This window comes from Vanacampus margaritifer, chromosome 4, assembly GCF_051991255.1.
Source record: "Vanacampus margaritifer isolate UIUO_Vmar chromosome 4, RoL_Vmar_1.0, whole genome shotgun sequence".
Lineage (NCBI taxonomy): Eukaryota > Metazoa > Chordata > Actinopteri > Syngnathiformes > Syngnathidae > Vanacampus > Vanacampus margaritifer.
In genome coordinates, this window is record NC_135435.1 from 18,271,054 (window position 1) to 18,290,094 (window position 19,041).

A 19,041-nucleotide genomic window follows, 5' to 3' on the forward strand; every position below is an offset into this window, starting at 1 on the left:
CACATGCTTGTCCCATCCCAGTACTTTCACATGTTCCTCCACCTCTGCATATGTAAATACTTGAATAACCTAAAATACTTTTTTTTTTTTTTTTACCATAAATGGTGCTGACATGGCAACAACTTCCACACAGAAAAAAAAAAGAAAGCAAAGTAATACATGTGGTATTTTATTTACAATCAACATCTTGAGAAGACCAAGAATATTTGATTGCATAAAAGTGACCTCAAAAATTGTCCGTTGTTGGTAAACAATGAAAAAGTAGGTACTGAATATTTACTTCTGTGAAAATATAAATCTATTCATCATTAAAATGTGAGCTATTCAAAGGAGTATAAAGACAGCTGCAGTTTACCCTCAGGAAAACAATATTCATAAAAATGACTCTTATAAGCAAAATGTTGAACTGAAACAGTAGATACAGTATTTTGTTAGCAATACTCCCACCAGACTTATTTTTTATACAAAATTTACACTATGTATATATCATGAATAAACTTATAAGTTGACACACTATTAAAAAAAAAAGGGGGATGTTTTACAAACTGTATATAGCTAAGGTTAAATATATATATTTTTTTATTACAATCAATAAGCTTCTCTGCATTTCAACCTACTTATCGAAACGATTTATAAAGGCTTGTTAGATTTGTCGGCTCTCTAATTTCTACCGCAATCTAGCATCAATATTAATCTGGCTAAAAAAATAGAAACTATAGAGCTATCATAGCGACCATTAAAAAAGGGTCTGTGGTAACAAACGCAGACTGGGAGGAGCTTATAGAAGAAAACGTTCCAAAACAAAAGCCCTTGTCCTCTCTTCGTGCTTTCCGCTGAGACAGAAGCGGCGAAGATTAGTTTCCATTAGTCTTCTTATTAAGACCTCATCTTGGCCTCATTGGCACCATATTGCAAAGATCCTTGTGTAGTTTCGGGACAAGACATAAAGTGTTTTTGGAATCTTGGGCTGTTCATCGGCAGGCCTGCTGCACTTGATTTATCAGCTCCCCAAAACGGTCGAAGAGCCCCTCCAGCCAAGCTCCGTTCCGCAGGCACTTCTGCACGGTTTCCTCCTGCCCCAGCTCTCCCCCCTGCACCCGCTGGGTGGCGACCTGGAGAGCAAATACCGTGATGATGAGGAGTAGCCTCCATAAAGCAAAGTTCTACTGAAGTAACATCTGTCTCACCTCATCCTTACACATGAGGTATGTGTGGTACTTGTAGTGCTGCAGAGAGTGATACAGAGAGAACCACTGGCTTTTCTGTTGGTCCACGGTGTACTCCTACACAAGCGAAGAGACGTGTAATTAAATCATGTGCAATTGCACCCTCTGCTGGACAAACAACAAAAGGAATGTTAAGTCTCCTACTTGAGGCTCTTTGTGAGGCATCTTGTCAGGCTTCATGGTCTTCTTGTTGTAGGCCATCCCACCAAGTCGCACTTTGAAGGCGGGCGTTTCCCCCTCGTTTGCCAGCTCCGTCACCACTGAAATCTCTGGGAATCTGTCCAGTGCCGTCTGTAGATAGAAGAAATAATCACATCAGTGTTCTGCTAAATTGCAGTTGGTCCTTTTTTTAATATTGTTTTTTTTTTTTTTGTTTGTTTTTTTTTACTATACACGCAAATTAAATTTAGACTTGCATGCCTTCAGTGTGATGCCCAAAAAATGCCTGGCAGCAGAGAGGTCTCGTAAAAGAGATGCAGCATAATTAACAACAGGAGGACGAGGCAGAGAAGGTCCCCAACTAATTTCCAGTAATAGTTGTTCCCACAGAGCAGCGAGAAAATATGCGCTAGTCGTATGCTCGGTTTTATGTGTCACCGCTTCACTGTATCACGAAACGGCAACGATGGAACGAAACCCACCTTGAGGACTTGCTCAATGTGCAATTTGTGAAGCAAGCGTCTTCTGTTATCACTGATTAAACCCTCCATCCTTCTCATATGTGGCAGCAGCAGCTCATCTGTGGCCGTGACAGGACAGGCAAAAATGAGAGATCCAGAGACAAGCTATCGATTTGCTGAGAAAAGTCTTTTGGCAGTTTACCATTGGTTCTCTCAAGTTCCGTCATCACATCTTGGTCGAGGGCAACGCTGACGAGCAGCTCCACAAAGCTCCTGAAAGTCTCCTTCATAGTTCGTGTGTTGAGAAGTCGCAGCGCAAAAGGCACAGGGGGGGTTAACTCTAGGACAATAGGACGAGCACGTGAGAAGAAATTTGAGACCGCAATCCTGATCCAACCTCCCAAAATCTGAAATCGCTTCCTTACCATCTTCTTCTGCGGACGATCCCGAGGCAGCGGGTGATAACGCCTCCTTCCATTTTCTCCTCTTCTTGGGCGGGGGTTCGGCTCTTGGCTTGTGGGGTCTGGGACGGGGCTTTTGGCTTGGAGATGACAGGAAAGGGCTGGCTGTCAAGCCCAGCAGAGTCTTCACATGAAAACCCCTGTGAAAGCAGACCAAAGGATGACATCACGGATGTGCCTGAAACGTGTCCGAAACTGTGCTCACCCCTCTTAAGCCCACAGCGTCAACACACCTTAGTGAGGTCATGGGCTTGCAGCGTGGCTTCTGACTGCACACGCGGACATATTCCCTTTTGTTAACTGTGTCCAGAAACTTCACATAGACCCTTTGGTACATAGTTTTAGCATCGCCAAAGTATCCAAGATACTACACATAGAAAACAAAACATGTTGAATTAGATACAACTACAATGACACGAAATTTCAGATTTAAAATGTGCATTTCAGCTTTTGTGGGTCAAGACGTGTTTGGACAATGACAGATGGTGTTTACTTTGGCTGACACTTATTTGAGTAATGCATGCTTACTCACGCTGTTAGTGGCAGAGAAGACGCGCTTTCCGTCTCTTAACTCGGGTACAAATTTCTGCAGCAAAGCCTTCTGGACTTTCCAGATGGCAGGAGGCTCACTTCCTGCGCGCATTGTCCCCTGGTCACGTCACACAAAAGATATAAATTGAAATACTGAGAGACGTAAAATACTTCTTTGAATCGGGGCATTCACTTCTGTTGCATTCAAATGGACTTTCTTGAACATTGAATCATTTGCAATTATTTGTATACCTTCAAGGTCTCAATATCCTCATTCCTTACGACAAACTCGTCTCTTTCCCGGTACATTCCTTCCCCTCCGCTGTCCGACAGCTCCTCATCAGTCAATCCCTCAATTGCCACACTCAGTAACTGAACGGCGACCTGGCCAGGCGGCGTTGCATCAGGCTCCTGCTTGATCGCAGATGCGGTTACTGCGGTGACTGCGGTTGGCTTTTGAGCAGCAGCAGCAGTGGGTATTAGTGCCAAGCGGGTGTCTGTGAGGCTGAGTGGCACAGTGGGAACTGGGGCTGGTTTTGGCACCATACTGGGGACGTGGTTATCTGCAGGGAGATTATGATAACGAATTGTTGCTTTCATCATTCAAATGTCTATCTTTACACAGTAAATACTGTAGAGTAAATTTGACTCTATTTAGAGTGGGACCAAGTAGACTCGGTTTCAGAGTAATATTTACACTTGGAAGATAGTAAAATAAAGAATTGGAAAAAATAAAATAATAGTCGCTCGAGGTCTCCCAAGCTGAAGGTTGCGAGTTTGTTCCTCAACCCTTGAGTGACTTTTACTTTTTTGTCTCAATTCTTTATTTCACACTATAAATATTAGCCTCCTTTAAAACTGTCTATTTGGTCCCTCTCGAAACAGAGTCAAATTTACTCTTTACTTTACATAATTTACTGTGTAGTCTAGGTTAGGTGTGGGGACCCTGAGGCCTGTATGAACATTTGATCCAAAATTTTAAAAACAAATCAAACAGTCATAAAAAATATTGCCAAAATATTTAACCCACGAATGCTCATAATAAATACCATGAACGTGTTTGTTTGATATTTTGTCAATTATTTATTTGGTATGGCCCACAAAAGACTTTATAGAAACTATAATAGCTTCCCTTTTAGAGTCCAGGTTTACCCAATACTGATGGTTCCATTCAGATGCAATATAGTGTTACTGTACCTGGCTGGACTTTCCGTTCTGAAGGGTCATCAAGAGCAGAGAGCACGGAGCTGATGCTGTTCCTCAGTGCCTGGTTTCTTCCCGTGTGCTCCTCTTCATCGGAGCTGAACGACGGCAGCGTCTCCAAGTTCTTCTGCAGATCTTCATCCAGACGTTTCTGCTGAGAGCTCGCTACATGACTTTGCTGGGAAATCAGAGAACCCGATAGAGTCTGAATTTTGGAGGGCAAAACACATGGTGGTGGTGGTGGTTTGGCCAAGGGAGCAGACTTTTTGGAGCGGCCTGCAGTTCTTGAAGGACTTGATGAGTACTGCTGTTTGGGGCCAGATTTGATGAAGTCCAAGAAAGAGCCAATGAAACCGGTTTTCACCTCTGGCTGTTTGGCTTCCACTTCCAAAATCTTCTGCCGCATCCTCTCTTGTTGCGGACAACCGTCATACACACTTTGTGACGCAGATGGGCTGGCGTCCCCACCCTTGGAGTTTGGCCGCTTTACCTGCCCAGTGCGCTTTGCTGGTTTAGGTGGTACATTATCTTCTCCAGAAGCTTCTGGCATTGTCGAAGCCTTGGAGTCAACTTCTTTTTTGGGGAAGTCTGGTACGCATTCTATGAGATCGTTCTCAGTTTTGATACACTTTATATTACTAACGCTGCTGTGGAAACCTGAGGGGTCATAAACCTGCCCTGCTGAGTGATAGTTGTTTTCAGCGTCGTCTTTATCCACTTTTATATTGAGATCAGAATTGTTGCTGTGGTGAATGGACTTTCCTTGTCGGTCTGTAGAAATCTGCGCACGATTTAGTGTCATAGCCAAGGAGTGAGAGTTAGTGTCTGTGAGGATCGTCTGTTGAGCTGTTGAGAAACTAGGTGACATTTGCGTTATATCCAACGTCTGAAAGGGATTCTTGGCATCAACAGGACTTGCCATCAATGCCATTTGAGCTTCTGTGGAGGACGTACATTTGGCAAAGTCTTGCGGTGTGACGCCACAAGCAGCCACGGTCGCAGCCAGGATATCGTCAACGTTTGATAAAATATTTCTGTCGTCGGCAAGTAACATGGAGTCCGAGAAGCAAAGAGAGTTCAGGGCAAAGTGGTTCTTAGCATCATTAGACTGGTGAACAGCTGACTGGCTGTAGTGGTCTTTAGAAGCGTCGGAGCACCCTGAGCTCTGCTCAGACACGACCGCAGCCCGCTGACTTTGGCTTTCAGTTACATTGGGACACAGTAGTTCCCGATCCATCTGAAGATACTGGATATTAAGCGGGCCCAAGCCCTGGCTTGATTGAAGACCTTGCACTGGTACGACCTTTGAAGACATCTGGGTATTGTGCACAAGGGGCTGCTGAAGAAAAATCATCTGGTTCGGCTCCAAGAGAACCTGAGCACTTGGGACAGTGATAAAGTGGGTGTGATCCTGGTGGTTTTGTTGTGCCTCGGATGATTTGATGATGGGATGCTGCTTAAGTGGTTCGGGACTAAGAAGTTCATGTGAAGATATAATACTGGAGTTGGTTGTTTTTATATTGGCATTTTCCGGTCCATTAATTCCACTAAGGTGATTATGCTGTTGACTGTGAATTTGCGCTGTATTGAGCTGTGTAAGATGCTCATCAGAATGCGAAGTGTCTCTGATGACACTTTGCGTTTTGTGGACGTCATCCATTTTGGATACAATATAGATGACATTGTTTTGAGCTGCCGTGGTGCCGTTTGCAACCGAGCCCTCCATGGATGCCTGTTGGAGAGCTTGTAGCTCCTGGATAGGAAGTTCTTCAAATGTCGGTTTGCAATATGTTGGCTTTATGTCTTTTAACGATGAGCTGATATTATTCAAAGCTTCAACAGCTGGCGGGTAGGTAGCAGACACAGTCTCATACATTTGTTTTGTCTGCACTGTTGCCTGCTGGGAAATGGCGACAGAGCCTTGCATCAGGGTGTAGTCTTGTACAGAAGTGGGTAGATTCTGTCCACAGGTGGGTTGGTAAGAGGAGTTCATGGATTGTGCTGTGGCATAGCGCTGGGATTGAGTCACTGAAGCCCGCTCCTGTGACTCTGACGAATAAGTCACATTTGGGTCAGTCTGAGAATGAGACGAGGGATAGCTCTCTGAGAGAGCCCCCTGACACAAACCCTGGACACCATACTGTTCTTGGCTCAGCATTGGACTAGAAGAGTACACAAGAGGCTGACTCGAAGATGCCCCACTGCCAGACAGACTGGACAGGGAAGGTAGTGTCTTATAAAGGGATGATAAATTGCCTGATGAAGAATGAGAGGGCTGTGACTGGGTATGTGTCGTGATATAGGATTGGGATAGACTGTTGGACATAAGGCTGGATAACTGGTTGGCAATTACAGAGTTCTGCTTTTGTCCAGGGTTGGAATAACTTTCAGTTGGTTGAGATGCTAGGTTCTGAGAAAGTCTGTGATTCTCCTCGTGGCCTGCAGAAGCTAATTTGGAGGAATACTCTTTAGTTGTTGGCACTGTGGTGCATGAATAGCTTTGAGTGACTGAATCCACCTTGTGCTGTAGAGCACCATTGACCCTATGAGATGAATCCTTTTCTGTGGAAGGACTGCAGGATTCCGGAGTCTCACGGGGTTGGTCTTGTCGGTAGGGCATGCCTCCCTCACTACCGGAGCTGTAGTACCCCTGTAAGGACTCCTCAGAATTGGGTACTTGCTCTGAGGCAGAGTTGCTAGTCGAAGGCCTTTGGTGGTGTTTGATCACGCTACATTCTCGCTGAAGTGCTCTCTCGACGGAGCCAGAGAAAACCGTGGCCCCGTAAGATTGCGAGGCACTATGAGGGGCAGGAAGAGCTGACGGCAGAAGGCTAAACTGTGGTTGGAGGAGGTGGGGGGCTGACTCCTGAGCTGAGCGGTATGTGGAGGATTGGACTGGAAGAGTTGAGCCTAAAACGGGTCCAGAAAGGTTGAAGGCCAAGGCAGCTGGAAGCACAGTTTGGCTCGGTTTGAGTTGGAGGAGGGAGTCGTGATGAGACAATAGACCATTGGTGGAAGTGCTGAGGGCTGAATCCTGGACAGCCAGGGAAGAGTTGGTGGAATAACTCTTGGAAGTATATGGAGCGCTGTGTTGATAGCTTGACAAAGCAGCTGGAGAAGGAAACGTGGCAGTAGCAGGCAAAGCACCAGTCAAATATAGCTCTGTGGTGGCGGAGTTGGTACCTGCATGGATAATATCAGCAGTGTGAATGCAATCATTTAAATTGCTCTTGTAGTTTTACTACGGATGACAAAATCAATTTAGGAAGGGACAATGCGTTTTCACCTGCGGTCCATGATGGTGGTCTAAAAGGAGGAACTAGTGAGGCACTACCAGGACTTCTTGACTCCATGGATGAAAGGAAGCTCATGATTGAAGTATCTGAAGTATTAATGTTTGTGTCAAGTGCTCCTGCAAGTAAACAGAGAAAGACGAAATAAATCAGGACAATGCTAATCACTTATTTTGAAATAAAACAATGCCAACTGAAGTAAAACTTTTAATAGTGGATCCTCCAAAGTCACTCAGAATAAAAATAAATCATCTTGAAAAATGTGCACAAAAATTAAAAGGTCAAACTGTTATGTTGCATGATGTCATGCAAGACTAGATGAAATCTTGTGAGACTCATCGCAGACACACACAGTTATCGATAGTTTTAGTTTAGTTTATATACAATGGATAACTTAACCTAACACTTGTAAATGTGTGAAATGTAAATTAAAACATTAGCTGCTTAAGTTAAATTAATAAAGGTTTAATCATGACAACCGTTTGACCCGGGAAGGAAATAATTGTGTCAAATTCAATCATCGTTAATGGGAGAAAATAAATTTCTAAATGTTAACAAATTGACTAGCGCACTGGAAAGGACTGCGTGTTACCTGATTGGTTCCCTTGTGCTTTTTAATCCAGGTGTGGGCAATTAATTTTGCAAAGTGGCCAAATGAGAAACTGAAACAATGCCGAGGGCCAGGCCAACATGCTAACTTCAACTTTGTATTATTTTTAATGTATTAAGAAAACACATATTGTCTTGTTAATTTTTTTTTTTTTTTAATTGCTACATGTGTATGTGTATATATGTATTTTTATAGTTAGGATATACAAACGTTAAATAAAATTATAAGCGTCCATTAAAATGGCATCTTTACAATTTAATAACGTTATTTTTTGTACACCAACCACCAATTTATGATAGCTATTGCTAGTCAGGACTCCCAGCGTACAGAATTATCAGGCTAAATCTTCATGGCCCTCTTCCCTCCAACCAAGGTGAAGAAAATAGGAATTTTGCTAGCTTTAGAACCACAGTTGTTATTTTTGCTAGTCTATTTTGGGGAAAAATAGTTTCAGAAAAGTCAAAAAATATAGCAAAAACTTTGCTATAAGTTGGCATCACTTCAGACACAGTCGTAGCACTTGCAAGCTACCTCACTTGTACTAGTGTCCTCACATGTTTACATAAAATCACAACTTCTCAAATAAAAGCACATATAACGTTTTATTTTGACTTCATGCTCACTGGGATGGCTGGTCAGAGGCTGTGTGTGGGGTCATAGTTTTCCCAGGTGTGCCTTGATCTAATATTAAGAATATGGCCTTCTAGCACATAAGAAGTGCTTCTCAACTCACCTGTGGCAGCAGCAAGATGTGCTGTAGTGTAGGTGGGGAGTTGTTGTGTTGAAGTGTAGCTCTGCCGTTGAAGGAGCCCCGCATCAAGCTGTGCTGCACCATAACTGGAACGGAATCCACAAAAACACGTCTAAATGACATCTGATTTTACCCCACACAGTAATAACTATGCATTAAGAAGCATACTGCAAATGATCAGAGTTGTCAAAAAGATAAAATTGTGGAAACATTTTCATCAGAATTGCCACTTTATGCATGGCAACAAGCCTTCTAGTACTACTGTATTAGCATTTTAGTTTGATGACATCATTTAACATCACCTAATCATGTCTGTAACAGTTGTCTTGTCTAAATTCAACACTGCAAGTATAATACAAGCATATCAATATCTTACTTTTATTTTTTAAAGTTACTGCAATAGCTCCATCTTGCACAATGGTCAACTTTAGATTACTGAAAAGCATCCATCTCAGTTGACCTTTTCTTGCATATAATCTAATCAGATACGACAGCCAACAATGTACGTACGCTCTGCTGATGAGGATAACTTTGTCTTACTCAGGCTTTAATCACTTTATCAATTGCAGCGTCAAGTTAATTGACAATGAGTCTACCTGACAAGTTCTGTTGCAGCTCTATTTGGATTCATTTAATAAATAATTATGCCTTTGCCCTCTTTTTAAAATACATGGAGCCAAATCACGTATGTGTCACTGGAGAATTGAGTTATTTACAACACCCACCAACACTTAAGTCACCAAGTATGGTTCCTATTACTGGTGACGAAGTTGCAATAAGTTTGCTAACTTTAGCATGGAGCTCGCTCCTCCACTGTGCTTCAGTATTTACGTTACAAGTAACTCGCGACTAATATGAGTATTTTAAATGCATATGTAAAAGACATCCCATTTAAAGCACATCGCACAATCGCTACTTTGAGGGCTGAAGCTAATTGAATGCGCTTGTTGTTTTGACTGTATGGATACGTTGCTGATTTGTGAGTCAAGAAAAATTACATATTAACACAAATGCCATAGAAACGAAATAGAGCAACATATGTACATAAAAAAAAATCAATTTTAGATGACCAAAAACTGCCGGCAAGCACGGAGAGTAGACGCAGTGCTAGCTAAAACTAGCAAGGTAGAACGCATTAATAACCAATGGGAAAGCCGCTCACAAGTTAGCAAAAACTTGGAGCACAATCTTTTAATTATTCAAACGTGCATCTATATCGCCAAGACATCTGTCAATGCAAATTGTACTCCCTTAAGACCGCAACTAGGCCCTCCATCACCGACATTTCCTTCGTAAGGTGACCCACCCTCCCCTCCTCTCTCATCCATATGGCAGTTACCTCGGCTTGATGGTAGCCGAGCCGCGGTCATAGGCCCAAGAATCTGCGGGCTGTGCTGCCGGAGCCAGGGCGTCCGCAAAGCTGGAGCTCGGGTAGTTCCTGTCCATCATCCGGTGAACGGCTCTCTTCCCCGGCGGAGCTTCGTGGAGCGGCGGGAACACATCGCGACAGCTGCGGTGCGGCCGACTACTGCAGTCCGGTCAGAGCGGCGCACGGCTCGCTAACTTACCCCCCGTGAGGTCGAGCTATTCCCCGGATGAAAAAAGTGCGTCTTCCCCCCCACACCCCCTTTGTGACTTGTTAGCCTGTGTTCATCGCAGTGTCAATAAATACAACATGCTTTCATACACTTTAGTAGTGAACTTCCCAAGATGCATTGCAGTGATTGTACGCACTACTGGAAGTAATTTGGTCGATTCTAGTCACATAATTACTTTTTGTACACTCAAATAATTTTACTCTAGTGTTCATACTGTATCAATTTCGCTATGTGGTGTCCAGTGTGCTGGTTAGTATAATATTTAAAAAAACAAATACATATAAGCTACAGTGGAAGATAGTGGAGGTTATCTGAATCAAGATAACCTTGAAATAGTAAACTGTCTTAGAACACCCAATTTTTGTCTTTTATTTTATTGAAATTCATGCAGTTCAATGTCTCATCTTAAACAAATGTATTTTAAAAAAAAATTGCCACCTTTGCAATTTTTAATTGGGCCCCAAAAAAATATTTACTTATCGACATGCCAGTATCATAATGACAAAGCTGAACAATCAACAATAGTATCCACCAGTCGCCATCACAAAAATCGTTTAAATGTGCCTTGGCTTATTAAAGGTTGGGGAAAACTGCCTAATAGTTAATATATTTGCACCATCAAGCCTCTCCTTTCGCCAGAGGGCTGTTATGAAACAAACCATTTGCCAAGGTATAAAGTACACAAAGGATCAAACTAAAAGCCATGTGACGTAAGAGATGATTATATGGCTCAGTTTTTATTTGTTCTTATTTTTTTATTGAGTCTGTTGATATAAGGGCATGGAAATGATCACAAAATAAATCAGCATTTTAAAAACGTCTACACAGATGTCATTTTTGTTTCAAACTTTTCACTTAAAATTAAATGTATCCTCTTGATGTAGATTTTTATATAAATTCCTTTTACAGTGTGTGTTAAGTGCCATTATTTAATAAGAATTGTATATTTAAAAAACAAACATTTCATTTATATATTATTCAAAGGCTCTAGATTTTAAAGCAACACTAAGGAACTTTCAGTTTACGTTGATTATGGCGACACCATATGGACAAAAGCGGTATTGTTATGTCTGAAGGAAGACCCCATTTCCTATGAGGACAAGCGCATTTTGTAGCTCACTCCAGCGAGTGAAATTCGGGCCAATGTTGATCCTTGACTGTTCTTTCATCCGGGGTAGCTTTTGACGTAAACCATAAAGCAGTCAGCACATTCGTAGTTTTTTTTATGTGGCAGTGTTCTTACCATCCTCCTCAAAGTTGCTTAGTGCCAATAAAAATGATACAGACCCCCTAAGGCCATGGCAAAGGTACCATTCAACTAGTTTTACGTCAATGTTTCATTCGAAGATTTATGAAAATATTTTATCAAGGTTGAAAAGATCCTTAGTGCTACTTTAAGTACGCACAGTATGCTTCAACTAACTCAATGCGTTCGTGTATACAGTATATTTTGCATGATCATTTTCATCTGGGGTTTGGCTGGTTTGGCACAGCCATTAAAGTCTGTTTTGCTAGTTTTTTTTTTTTTCATTTAATGTCCAATATATTTCTGGCATATGTAAATACCTTATATTGACCGTTTCCTCCCCATAAAGAAAACATTTAAGTGATTTCACATTGCAGAAGTTCATTCTCAGTCTGGCACTCACCTTTACAGATATTTATGCAATAATTACAGTAGCAAAACCATCCCCACAATTGCATAAAAATATATATTTTTTTTTTTAAACAACTGCCGCAAGAGACAGGAAGTGCTCAAACCTACTTTGCTGCTCAATAAAAGATGTTAAACCAAATGACTTCTGTGGTGCCTTGACTTATGGGTTTAATTCATTCTGTGAAAAAAAGCATAACTTCAAACACTCTTATCACAAATGATTTTCCCCATTGAAATGAATGGACATTGAATTAATCTGTTCCAGCCCTTGAGCTCCTTCTGGTGTACGTGGCTTGGCCATCGGAGGATAAGCAATAGACCACTTGTAGTCTCTTTTGGAAGAATATTTTTAGCTTGAAATTTGGAGGGGGTTGGGGGTTCCTCGGAAATTGGTCCACTCCTAAGTCAAGGTACCACTGTTGTCATTTTATCTACTCTTGAATAAAGGTTTGGATTTTAGTGCAAAAAAAGCAGAACACATGCTGCTGTACCTGTACAATGCCTTTTAGGTCTATACTTTAGAAAGTTAAAATTAAAAGTGAATTAAATAAAAACGCATGAGCGTGACAGGACAGCTCAATCCCCTTGATAAACAGGGGGCGAAGGCATCTTGTGATCCTAAGAGTAGATGTGAAGCTCCTGAAGACTATCGACGAATACTTCCAGGTCGTGAACTAGCAACAGAAGAGAATATTGAATCTGTAAATAATGTGACTATATTCTATGATACAGTTCACTTAAGTGGTTTCCAGTTACCCTGGATAGGGAGGAGGTGGGGCATCATGTTGTCCACTTTTTGCGATGGCCTGCTCGTAAGAGGGCAGTCCCAGGGGCTCGTCTTCATCCATAGGCGGCGGCACAGGCTGTAAAGACACTTCCTCTAGCCGACGCATGATGAGGGGGGCATTGCTCCTCCTGGGACGAACCCGAACTGAGCTGTGGGGTGGAGAGTAGACATTTGCATAATCTCCGTCAGGTGTGGTGTATTTAAGTTATATCATTGTTTTTGGTGGTGTAAAAAGATGACATTTGGGTATTCTAAAAGAGGATTGCGTGATTTTGACAGTGCACATAATCTCATTGTTGGAGTCATTCTTGGATAAATTGCAAATCAATATTAAGCTAATGACAAATTGCATTTTTCAACCCTACACAATTTTTTAACCGTTTCTCATTTTGCGTTCTTGCATCTTTGCCTTGTGATCTCATAAAATATCATCAGTCGTGTTGTGTGTATCTGTAAATACCGGTTCAATTAAAGAGTATTGCACATGGAATGTATTAAATATTGTACCTAAATATTTATATTTTAACTCATTCACTGCCATTGACGGCTATAGACGTCAAAAAGTTATTTTAACTATTTCTATTAGTTTAACAATTTTACAAGAGTATGTAAGCTTTTTATTTATTTATTGTATTAGAACAGATATACAATTTGTGATTTATAGTGAGTGAACTAGTGAAGTCATTAAAAATTGTAATCGCCTGACGCCCCTAAATTTTAATAATCTTTTCTTTACAAAAAAAAAAAATATATATAAAAAAAAATTAAAATAAAAGATTATTAAAAATTAGGGGCATCGGGCGATGGAAATTTTTAATCGTAATTAATCGCATGACTTAACTAGTTAACTCACGATTAATCACAAATTTTATATCTGTTCTAAATGTAAAAAAAAAAAAAATCTTGGTTTTCATACTCTTAAAAAAATGTTAAACTAATAGAAATAGTTCAAATTAATTTTTGACGTCTATAGCTGTTGATGGCAGTCAATGAGTTAAACCAACAATTCTTAAAGATTGAATGCATTGAACTTAAAAGTTCAATTACCACTGGAAGGGATTTTACTAAGTGAATATTATAGCTGGTGGTAGCCCCTATCTCGCTCACCTGGCTTGGCTGAAGTCATCCTTACATTTGCCTGGACAAAAATACCAGCTGAGTAGGCCCACGAGAACAAAGATGACTCCGACAGCAACCAACGCCACTAGGAGGGAAGTAATGTCCACTCTTGAGGGTCCCTTGGCCTTCTCTGTGGATCATCATAAGAAACAAAGTGAGCATCATCGTGTGACACTTCTTTTTCATCATCACACTGTTGTGATGATGTAGACTTTTTGTCTGAATCAACAAAATATACATATATGGGCGTGACATTAAATGATCTCTCATGCAAAACAAACGCTCCGGAACACGAGGCTAATGAGCATTTCCCTTTTTTAACAATATATGCTCAGGTGGATAAACAGGTTTGAAGAGAGGTGTAAATTCTTCAAGTGTGATTGTAAACACCTTAACTCAATTTTGGCTTTACAAAGATCATCATTTTCAGTGAAGTGTGTTTATTACTGTGGTTGCATTTTATAATGTATCCTGCTGAGATCAGCAAATTAAAGTAAACAAATAATTGTAAAAAAAAAAAAAAAAAGACAAGAGGTCAACTGCGTCAAACAAAATTGAGCGTTATTATCTTTAATCAAAACGTTGGCTGTGTTTAAATATGTATTTGGCCTATGATTACTGCCTTTGGATCTATTATTCATATTGCAGTATTTGTTGTAATGTTGTGGCCAGTAAGTGTACAATTTCATGAGCATGATTTAATACCATAATACCGAAATGATCATCCTTACCTGCAGTGTATTGCTTCCAAAATTCATTCTGCAAAACACAAATCTGTGTAAATCCTCCCATCTTAACACATTATATGACATATTGTGTGACTTAACTGTAGCCTGGACGTCCTCAAAGACCTCCCTTGCTTCTTCATAATTGCAGTCCTCTTCTCTACACTCCCTTTCCAAGTTTCCAGGGACAAAAATCTCAAAGTCGAATCGGTTGAACAGCAGACGACGACCCAGGAACGAATTTGCCTGTCCTTCGTCCACAAACACTGACAGTCCAAACAGATTGCAATCATATTTAAAGTCTAGGCAGAGGTGACAAAAATATTCACACGCTGTATTTAAATTGACGCACGAATACTTGTGTCGATAACACGTTGGTAAAAGTACTGATTCAATTCCGGTACTTTTTTAATGTTTTACTCTATATTACCCATTTGATAATTTGCACAGCATGAAGGAAAACTTAAGTCATCACACAAATGAGTTTCCCTCCCTAGCACATCTGCATCACAGTTGCAAGGTTGGTGTTTGAATCCTGGCTTCCTCCATCCTGTTACACTCAAACTTAACAAACAAACGAACAAAAACAATTGCACGATGTGCATTTGAAACAACCACACAGTCTCCGGTAGCATGCGATGGGAAATACCATAGGCACGCAGGCTAACAATTAGCTCACAGGCATATAGTCTTTATCCTCTGCGAAGAACAACTAATAACCCTGCTGTACTGATTAAGCCAATGGAGGGGCTAAGTGTCCAGTACAGTTCTGTAATGAAGAAGGGTCACCAAACTTAATCAAAAAAAATTTCTCCCCCTTCTTTATTCCAGGTCAGGGATGGGCAACTGGCCTGCAGGCTGCACACTCTTGAGTGCCCCCTTGATTTATTAAAAAACAAAAACTTTAAAAATAAATAAATAAATATGAGATTAAAAAAATAGAATCATGTTTCCTATACTACATTGGATCGCCAAACATTAGCATTTTTGTGAAGAATATGTGGGTTAATCAGCATTTTTATTTAGACAATATTTTTTGTTTACCAAATTTATTACAACATGCATTGAGAAACACATTATAAGCACGTATTGTGCATGTATGTAGATATTATGTCTATTCAAATGTTTTATCATATATCTGGTTAGGAAATGATTGGTCCTATGTGGCCCCCCAGTAGCACTGATAAAATAATAATAATAATAATAATAATACTGGTTAGGAAATGATTGGTCCTATGTGGCCCCACAGTAGCACTGATAAAATAATAATAATAATAATAATAATAATAATAATAATAAATAACAATTGTGGCCCCCTCCATATAAGTTGTCCATTCCTGCTCTAGATGAATTATACAAAATGTTAGATATGAGCTTGTATAAGGAAACAAATGATTTACCTGCTTTTTGCGAGTCATCCTCGATGGAGCGCAACCTGCTGACGCAGGCCAAATCTACACAGGTGAAAAAGGGGAGGACGAGGAGGAGGTCAAGATGAAGCAACATGGTCACGCGAATACAAACACGACATCAAAGGGCCCTAAATGGAAGTTTCAGCCACATAAATCCACTTTGTCCTCTTCCACCCTAGCCGACAACAGCCGTTTTTATCACCGGGAGTCAACGTCGACACATAATATCGAAAGAAAGAAAAAGGGTACGTGTCTCACTGATAAGACTCAGGAAACGTCACGAACAATTTTCTTGAGAGTTTTAGCCGATTACCCCAAAAATAAAGACGGGCAATTTGTTATGGACGTCTTTCCTAGAGGACGCCCGTCACTTCTAGTTAGTTTGAAAGGAATCTTGTTTACGCTCAAGTCAAAACTCTTCCTTGAACTACCTGCGCAGGCTCGACCAATCGATCCCTTTACCTGGATGACACGATGCGTGATATGCGCGCAAGTAGACGCTAGATGGCGGCAGAGGCAAGACTCTTTTGTGACTGTTTTTCCTCAAGATTCTTTTTTTTTTTTTTGCGTTTTCACGACATTTCATATCGAACTGTCTACAAATATAATTCAATTTAGAGTGATTTAAAAATAAAACAAATTAAAAATATATATTTAAAAAATGAAAACATAATATCAAAAAAATCATTGAGGTAACAGGACCGTGGTGCCGACTTTAACCCACAAACTCAAAGTTGAAATATCATCCAATAAACAAAAATAAATGAGTTAACTTGAGTTTAACTCATTATTATTATTATTATTATTATTATTATTATTATTATTATTATTATTATTATATAAGAAATATAATACTTATTATTATATAATGATTAGATAATAAATATATATAAGAAAATAAAGTATAATTACGATAAGGAGTACCTGTAACACAAATATGAAAAAAAAGAAGAAGTAACATTTCAATAGGATTTTTAATTATTGTTATTTCATGGTAAAGTCTTAATTTTATGGCGCATGCCCCTGGGAACAAATACTATATTTCCAGTGTTCAAGGCAGTTTAAATTAATATTTTTGAGTTGGTTTTAAATAAATATGCAATCAAATAAATGTGAAAGACACTTTGCCTAAGAGAAAAATGTATTTTAAAGCTAATTCTGCCGTGCATTTATACATTTTATTTAGTAAGACATTGCAACATTATGCACAATTTGAACATTAACACTGAAAAAAAACTGTAGTTTAATAATGATTGAAGTAAAATGGAGTGACTGTAAGAGTCAAATAAAAATCTAATAAAATTCTAGAAAAACAAGCAGGTGATTTTACGTTACCGTATTAAAGTTAAATAAAACTGAACTGCAGTGCATTAAAAAAAAAAAACTTTTAACAGGCTTTACATACTATCACCACTATAGTTAGATCATGTAATAGACTTCAGTGGAATTTAAAGGCCTGTCTTCTTTTAATAATCCTTCAAACGCCAAATTTTGCCTAAACATTTGAATTGCATCAATCTATTGGAAGCTTTTACAATGCGACAGCTTTACCATCACCCCTAATGGCTCGGCACAAATGACATCTGTAATACAATGCTATCTTTGGGATCTATATGCTTCTTTTAAAGGCACTCAACCTCTCGCAGGGACTGGCTAGGGATCATACTTCTGTGCACAGGCCTTGTATGGGGAAAACATTTTAGAATGGCCTTGACTAGTGTTATTTTTGACTGAAGAGGAGACATCTGTGATTAGTTGTCTTCGATGGAGTCAAGTGGTCGGCAGATTTGGTGGTAAAATAAACATACAATATACAGATTTTTTTGTGTGTGGGGTGAGATATTATTCTGAGAAAAAAACTCTAATATATGCAACATTATAAAGTGGCAAATTTGCACACACACAAAAAAAAACTTCTCAAATTGACGAGAATTAAAGTCACATGTTTGTGACATAAAGTGGCAAATTTGCAAGGAAAAACACATGTTTTAGAGAGAAAAACACAGATTTGGGAGAAAATAAACTCGTCACAATTTTCAAGTGTGCAACAAGCCTACGGTGGAACAACTCGTTAAATTATACTTGCCCTAATTTACCGCCTGGCATCTACATTTTGGCCTCTTTTACTGCCTCTTCTCTGCATTGCTTTGTAAAATTTCAAAGTTGTGACAATATCCTCATTCAATTGGCTCTGTGTTAAAAAGAAAAGTCGTACGCTGTATCTTCTGTTGACTAATGCTTATAGGCTGGACCTCTGTGTAAAATAGGTTGATGTTTCACACAGGCAAATATCTACCCGCGAGACTCTAGGGCTTGTGGCCAATGTTTATGTAAAGCAGATATGATGTAATTGGACTTTATCTGGCTAATTGAAGGGACAATGAGAACTCCTCTCTTGTCTTGTACTTGGCGAGGTATCTGGATTGTGTCGAGTCTCGGGATTTATCCAGAGGAATGTTGACACTGGGAAAAGGGCACAAGAAAATGATGAATTCCAGACTTTATCTGCTGTCTGATGTCAAACCATGTCTGTCACTTACTACAATATTGTAACCCCAATGAGAAATAACAATCTCGCGCTGAGGTATGCATCGAGTTCTCTAATAGTTCACACAAAGCGAGGCTGCTGTTTGTGCAGCTTTTCATGATTTAACAATGCAGTAGCACCAATATCGGACTTAGATAACGATAAGGTCATAGCGCTTACAGCAGATAAAATGAGCCCAGTATTTACGTCTGGGACTTCTCACGTGAAGAAACATTGAATGAGACAAATTAGAGGCAAGTGAGATGGAGCAGTAGCCAGACCAAAACAGAGCATATTCCTGCCAAGATACAAGATTTACAAATATTCCATTAACTTGGTCGCACGACAGTTTCTCTCCGTGTGTGCTTGAGAAATCATGGCTCAGTTTGCTGACCAAACCCTGAAAACAGGTGAGCCGTGATTGGTCGTTACCGATTTCCTCATCACAGGTGATGTCATCTTAAGTCGACAGCAAGTGAGAAAAAAAAAAGTGTGAAATTTTCTTTTTAAAGGTATTATTG

At 39.9% G+C, this 19,041-nt stretch overlaps 2 protein-coding genes and 1 long non-coding RNA gene across 3 annotated transcripts; 1 reads left to right on the top strand and 2 right to left on the bottom strand.

Annotated features, from left to right (window-relative positions):
* Positions 1-99: 99 nt before the first annotated feature.
* LOC144050007 (uncharacterized) lies at positions 100-11,116 on the top strand. Its single transcript, XR_013293756.1, has 2 exons — positions 100-152; positions 10,031-11,116. It is a non-coding gene; the product is annotated as an uncharacterized LOC144050007 (long non-coding RNA).
* qser1 (glutamine and serine rich 1) lies at positions 154-10,178 on the bottom strand. Its single transcript, XM_077562831.1, has 13 exons — positions 10,035-10,178; positions 8,678-8,781; positions 7,328-7,453; positions 4,036-7,224; positions 3,091-3,401; positions 2,840-2,956; positions 2,541-2,674; positions 2,272-2,447; positions 2,049-2,186; positions 1,868-1,965; positions 1,371-1,517; positions 1,188-1,283; positions 154-1,112 (listed from the first exon to the last, which is right to left on the bottom strand). Exons 1-13 carry the CDS (start codon positions 10,142-10,144, stop codon positions 972-974), a joined length of 4,887 nt encoding a protein of 1,628 aa, XP_077418957.1. The 5' UTR covers positions 10,145-10,178; the 3' UTR covers positions 154-971.
* prrg4 (proline rich Gla (G-carboxyglutamic acid) 4 (transmembrane)) lies at positions 10,866-16,438 on the bottom strand. Its single transcript, XM_077562838.1, has 6 exons — positions 15,982-16,438; positions 14,684-14,847; positions 14,588-14,615; positions 13,845-13,986; positions 12,707-12,886; positions 10,866-12,624 (listed from the first exon to the last, which is right to left on the bottom strand). The coding sequence occupies exons 1-6, from the start codon at positions 16,085-16,087 to the stop codon at positions 12,597-12,599; spliced, it is 648 nt and encodes a 215-aa protein (XP_077418964.1). The 5' UTR covers positions 16,088-16,438; the 3' UTR covers positions 10,866-12,596.
* Positions 16,439-19,041: the final 2,603 nt, after the last annotated feature.

Excerpts from the sequence above, each read along its gene's own strand:
- qser1 (XM_077562831.1), bottom strand. The coding sequence starts at position 10,144 with ATGATGGACAGGAACTACCCGAGCTCCAGCTTTGCGGACGCCCTGGCT. Across the intron at positions 7,225-7,327 it reads ACCACCATCATGGACCGCAG|GTACCAACTCCGCCACCACA; the intron begins GTGAAAACGCAT and ends TTATCCATGCAG. Across the intron at positions 3,402-4,035 it reads AGAACGGAAAGTCCAGCCAG|ATAACCACGTCCCCAGTATG; the intron begins GTACAGTAACAC and ends ATCTCCCTGCAG.
- prrg4 (XM_077562838.1), bottom strand. The coding sequence starts at position 16,087 with ATGTTGCTTCATCTTGACCTCCTCCTCGTCCTCCCCTTTTTCACCTGT. Across the intron at positions 12,887-13,844 it reads GATGACTTCAGCCAAGCCAG|CTCAGTTCGGGTTCGTCCCA; the intron begins GTGAGCGAGATA and ends TCCACCCCACAG. Across the intron at positions 12,625-12,706 it reads CCACCTCCTCCCTATCCAGG|TTCACGACCTGGAAGTATTC; the intron begins GTAACTGGAAAC and ends TTCTGTTGCTAG.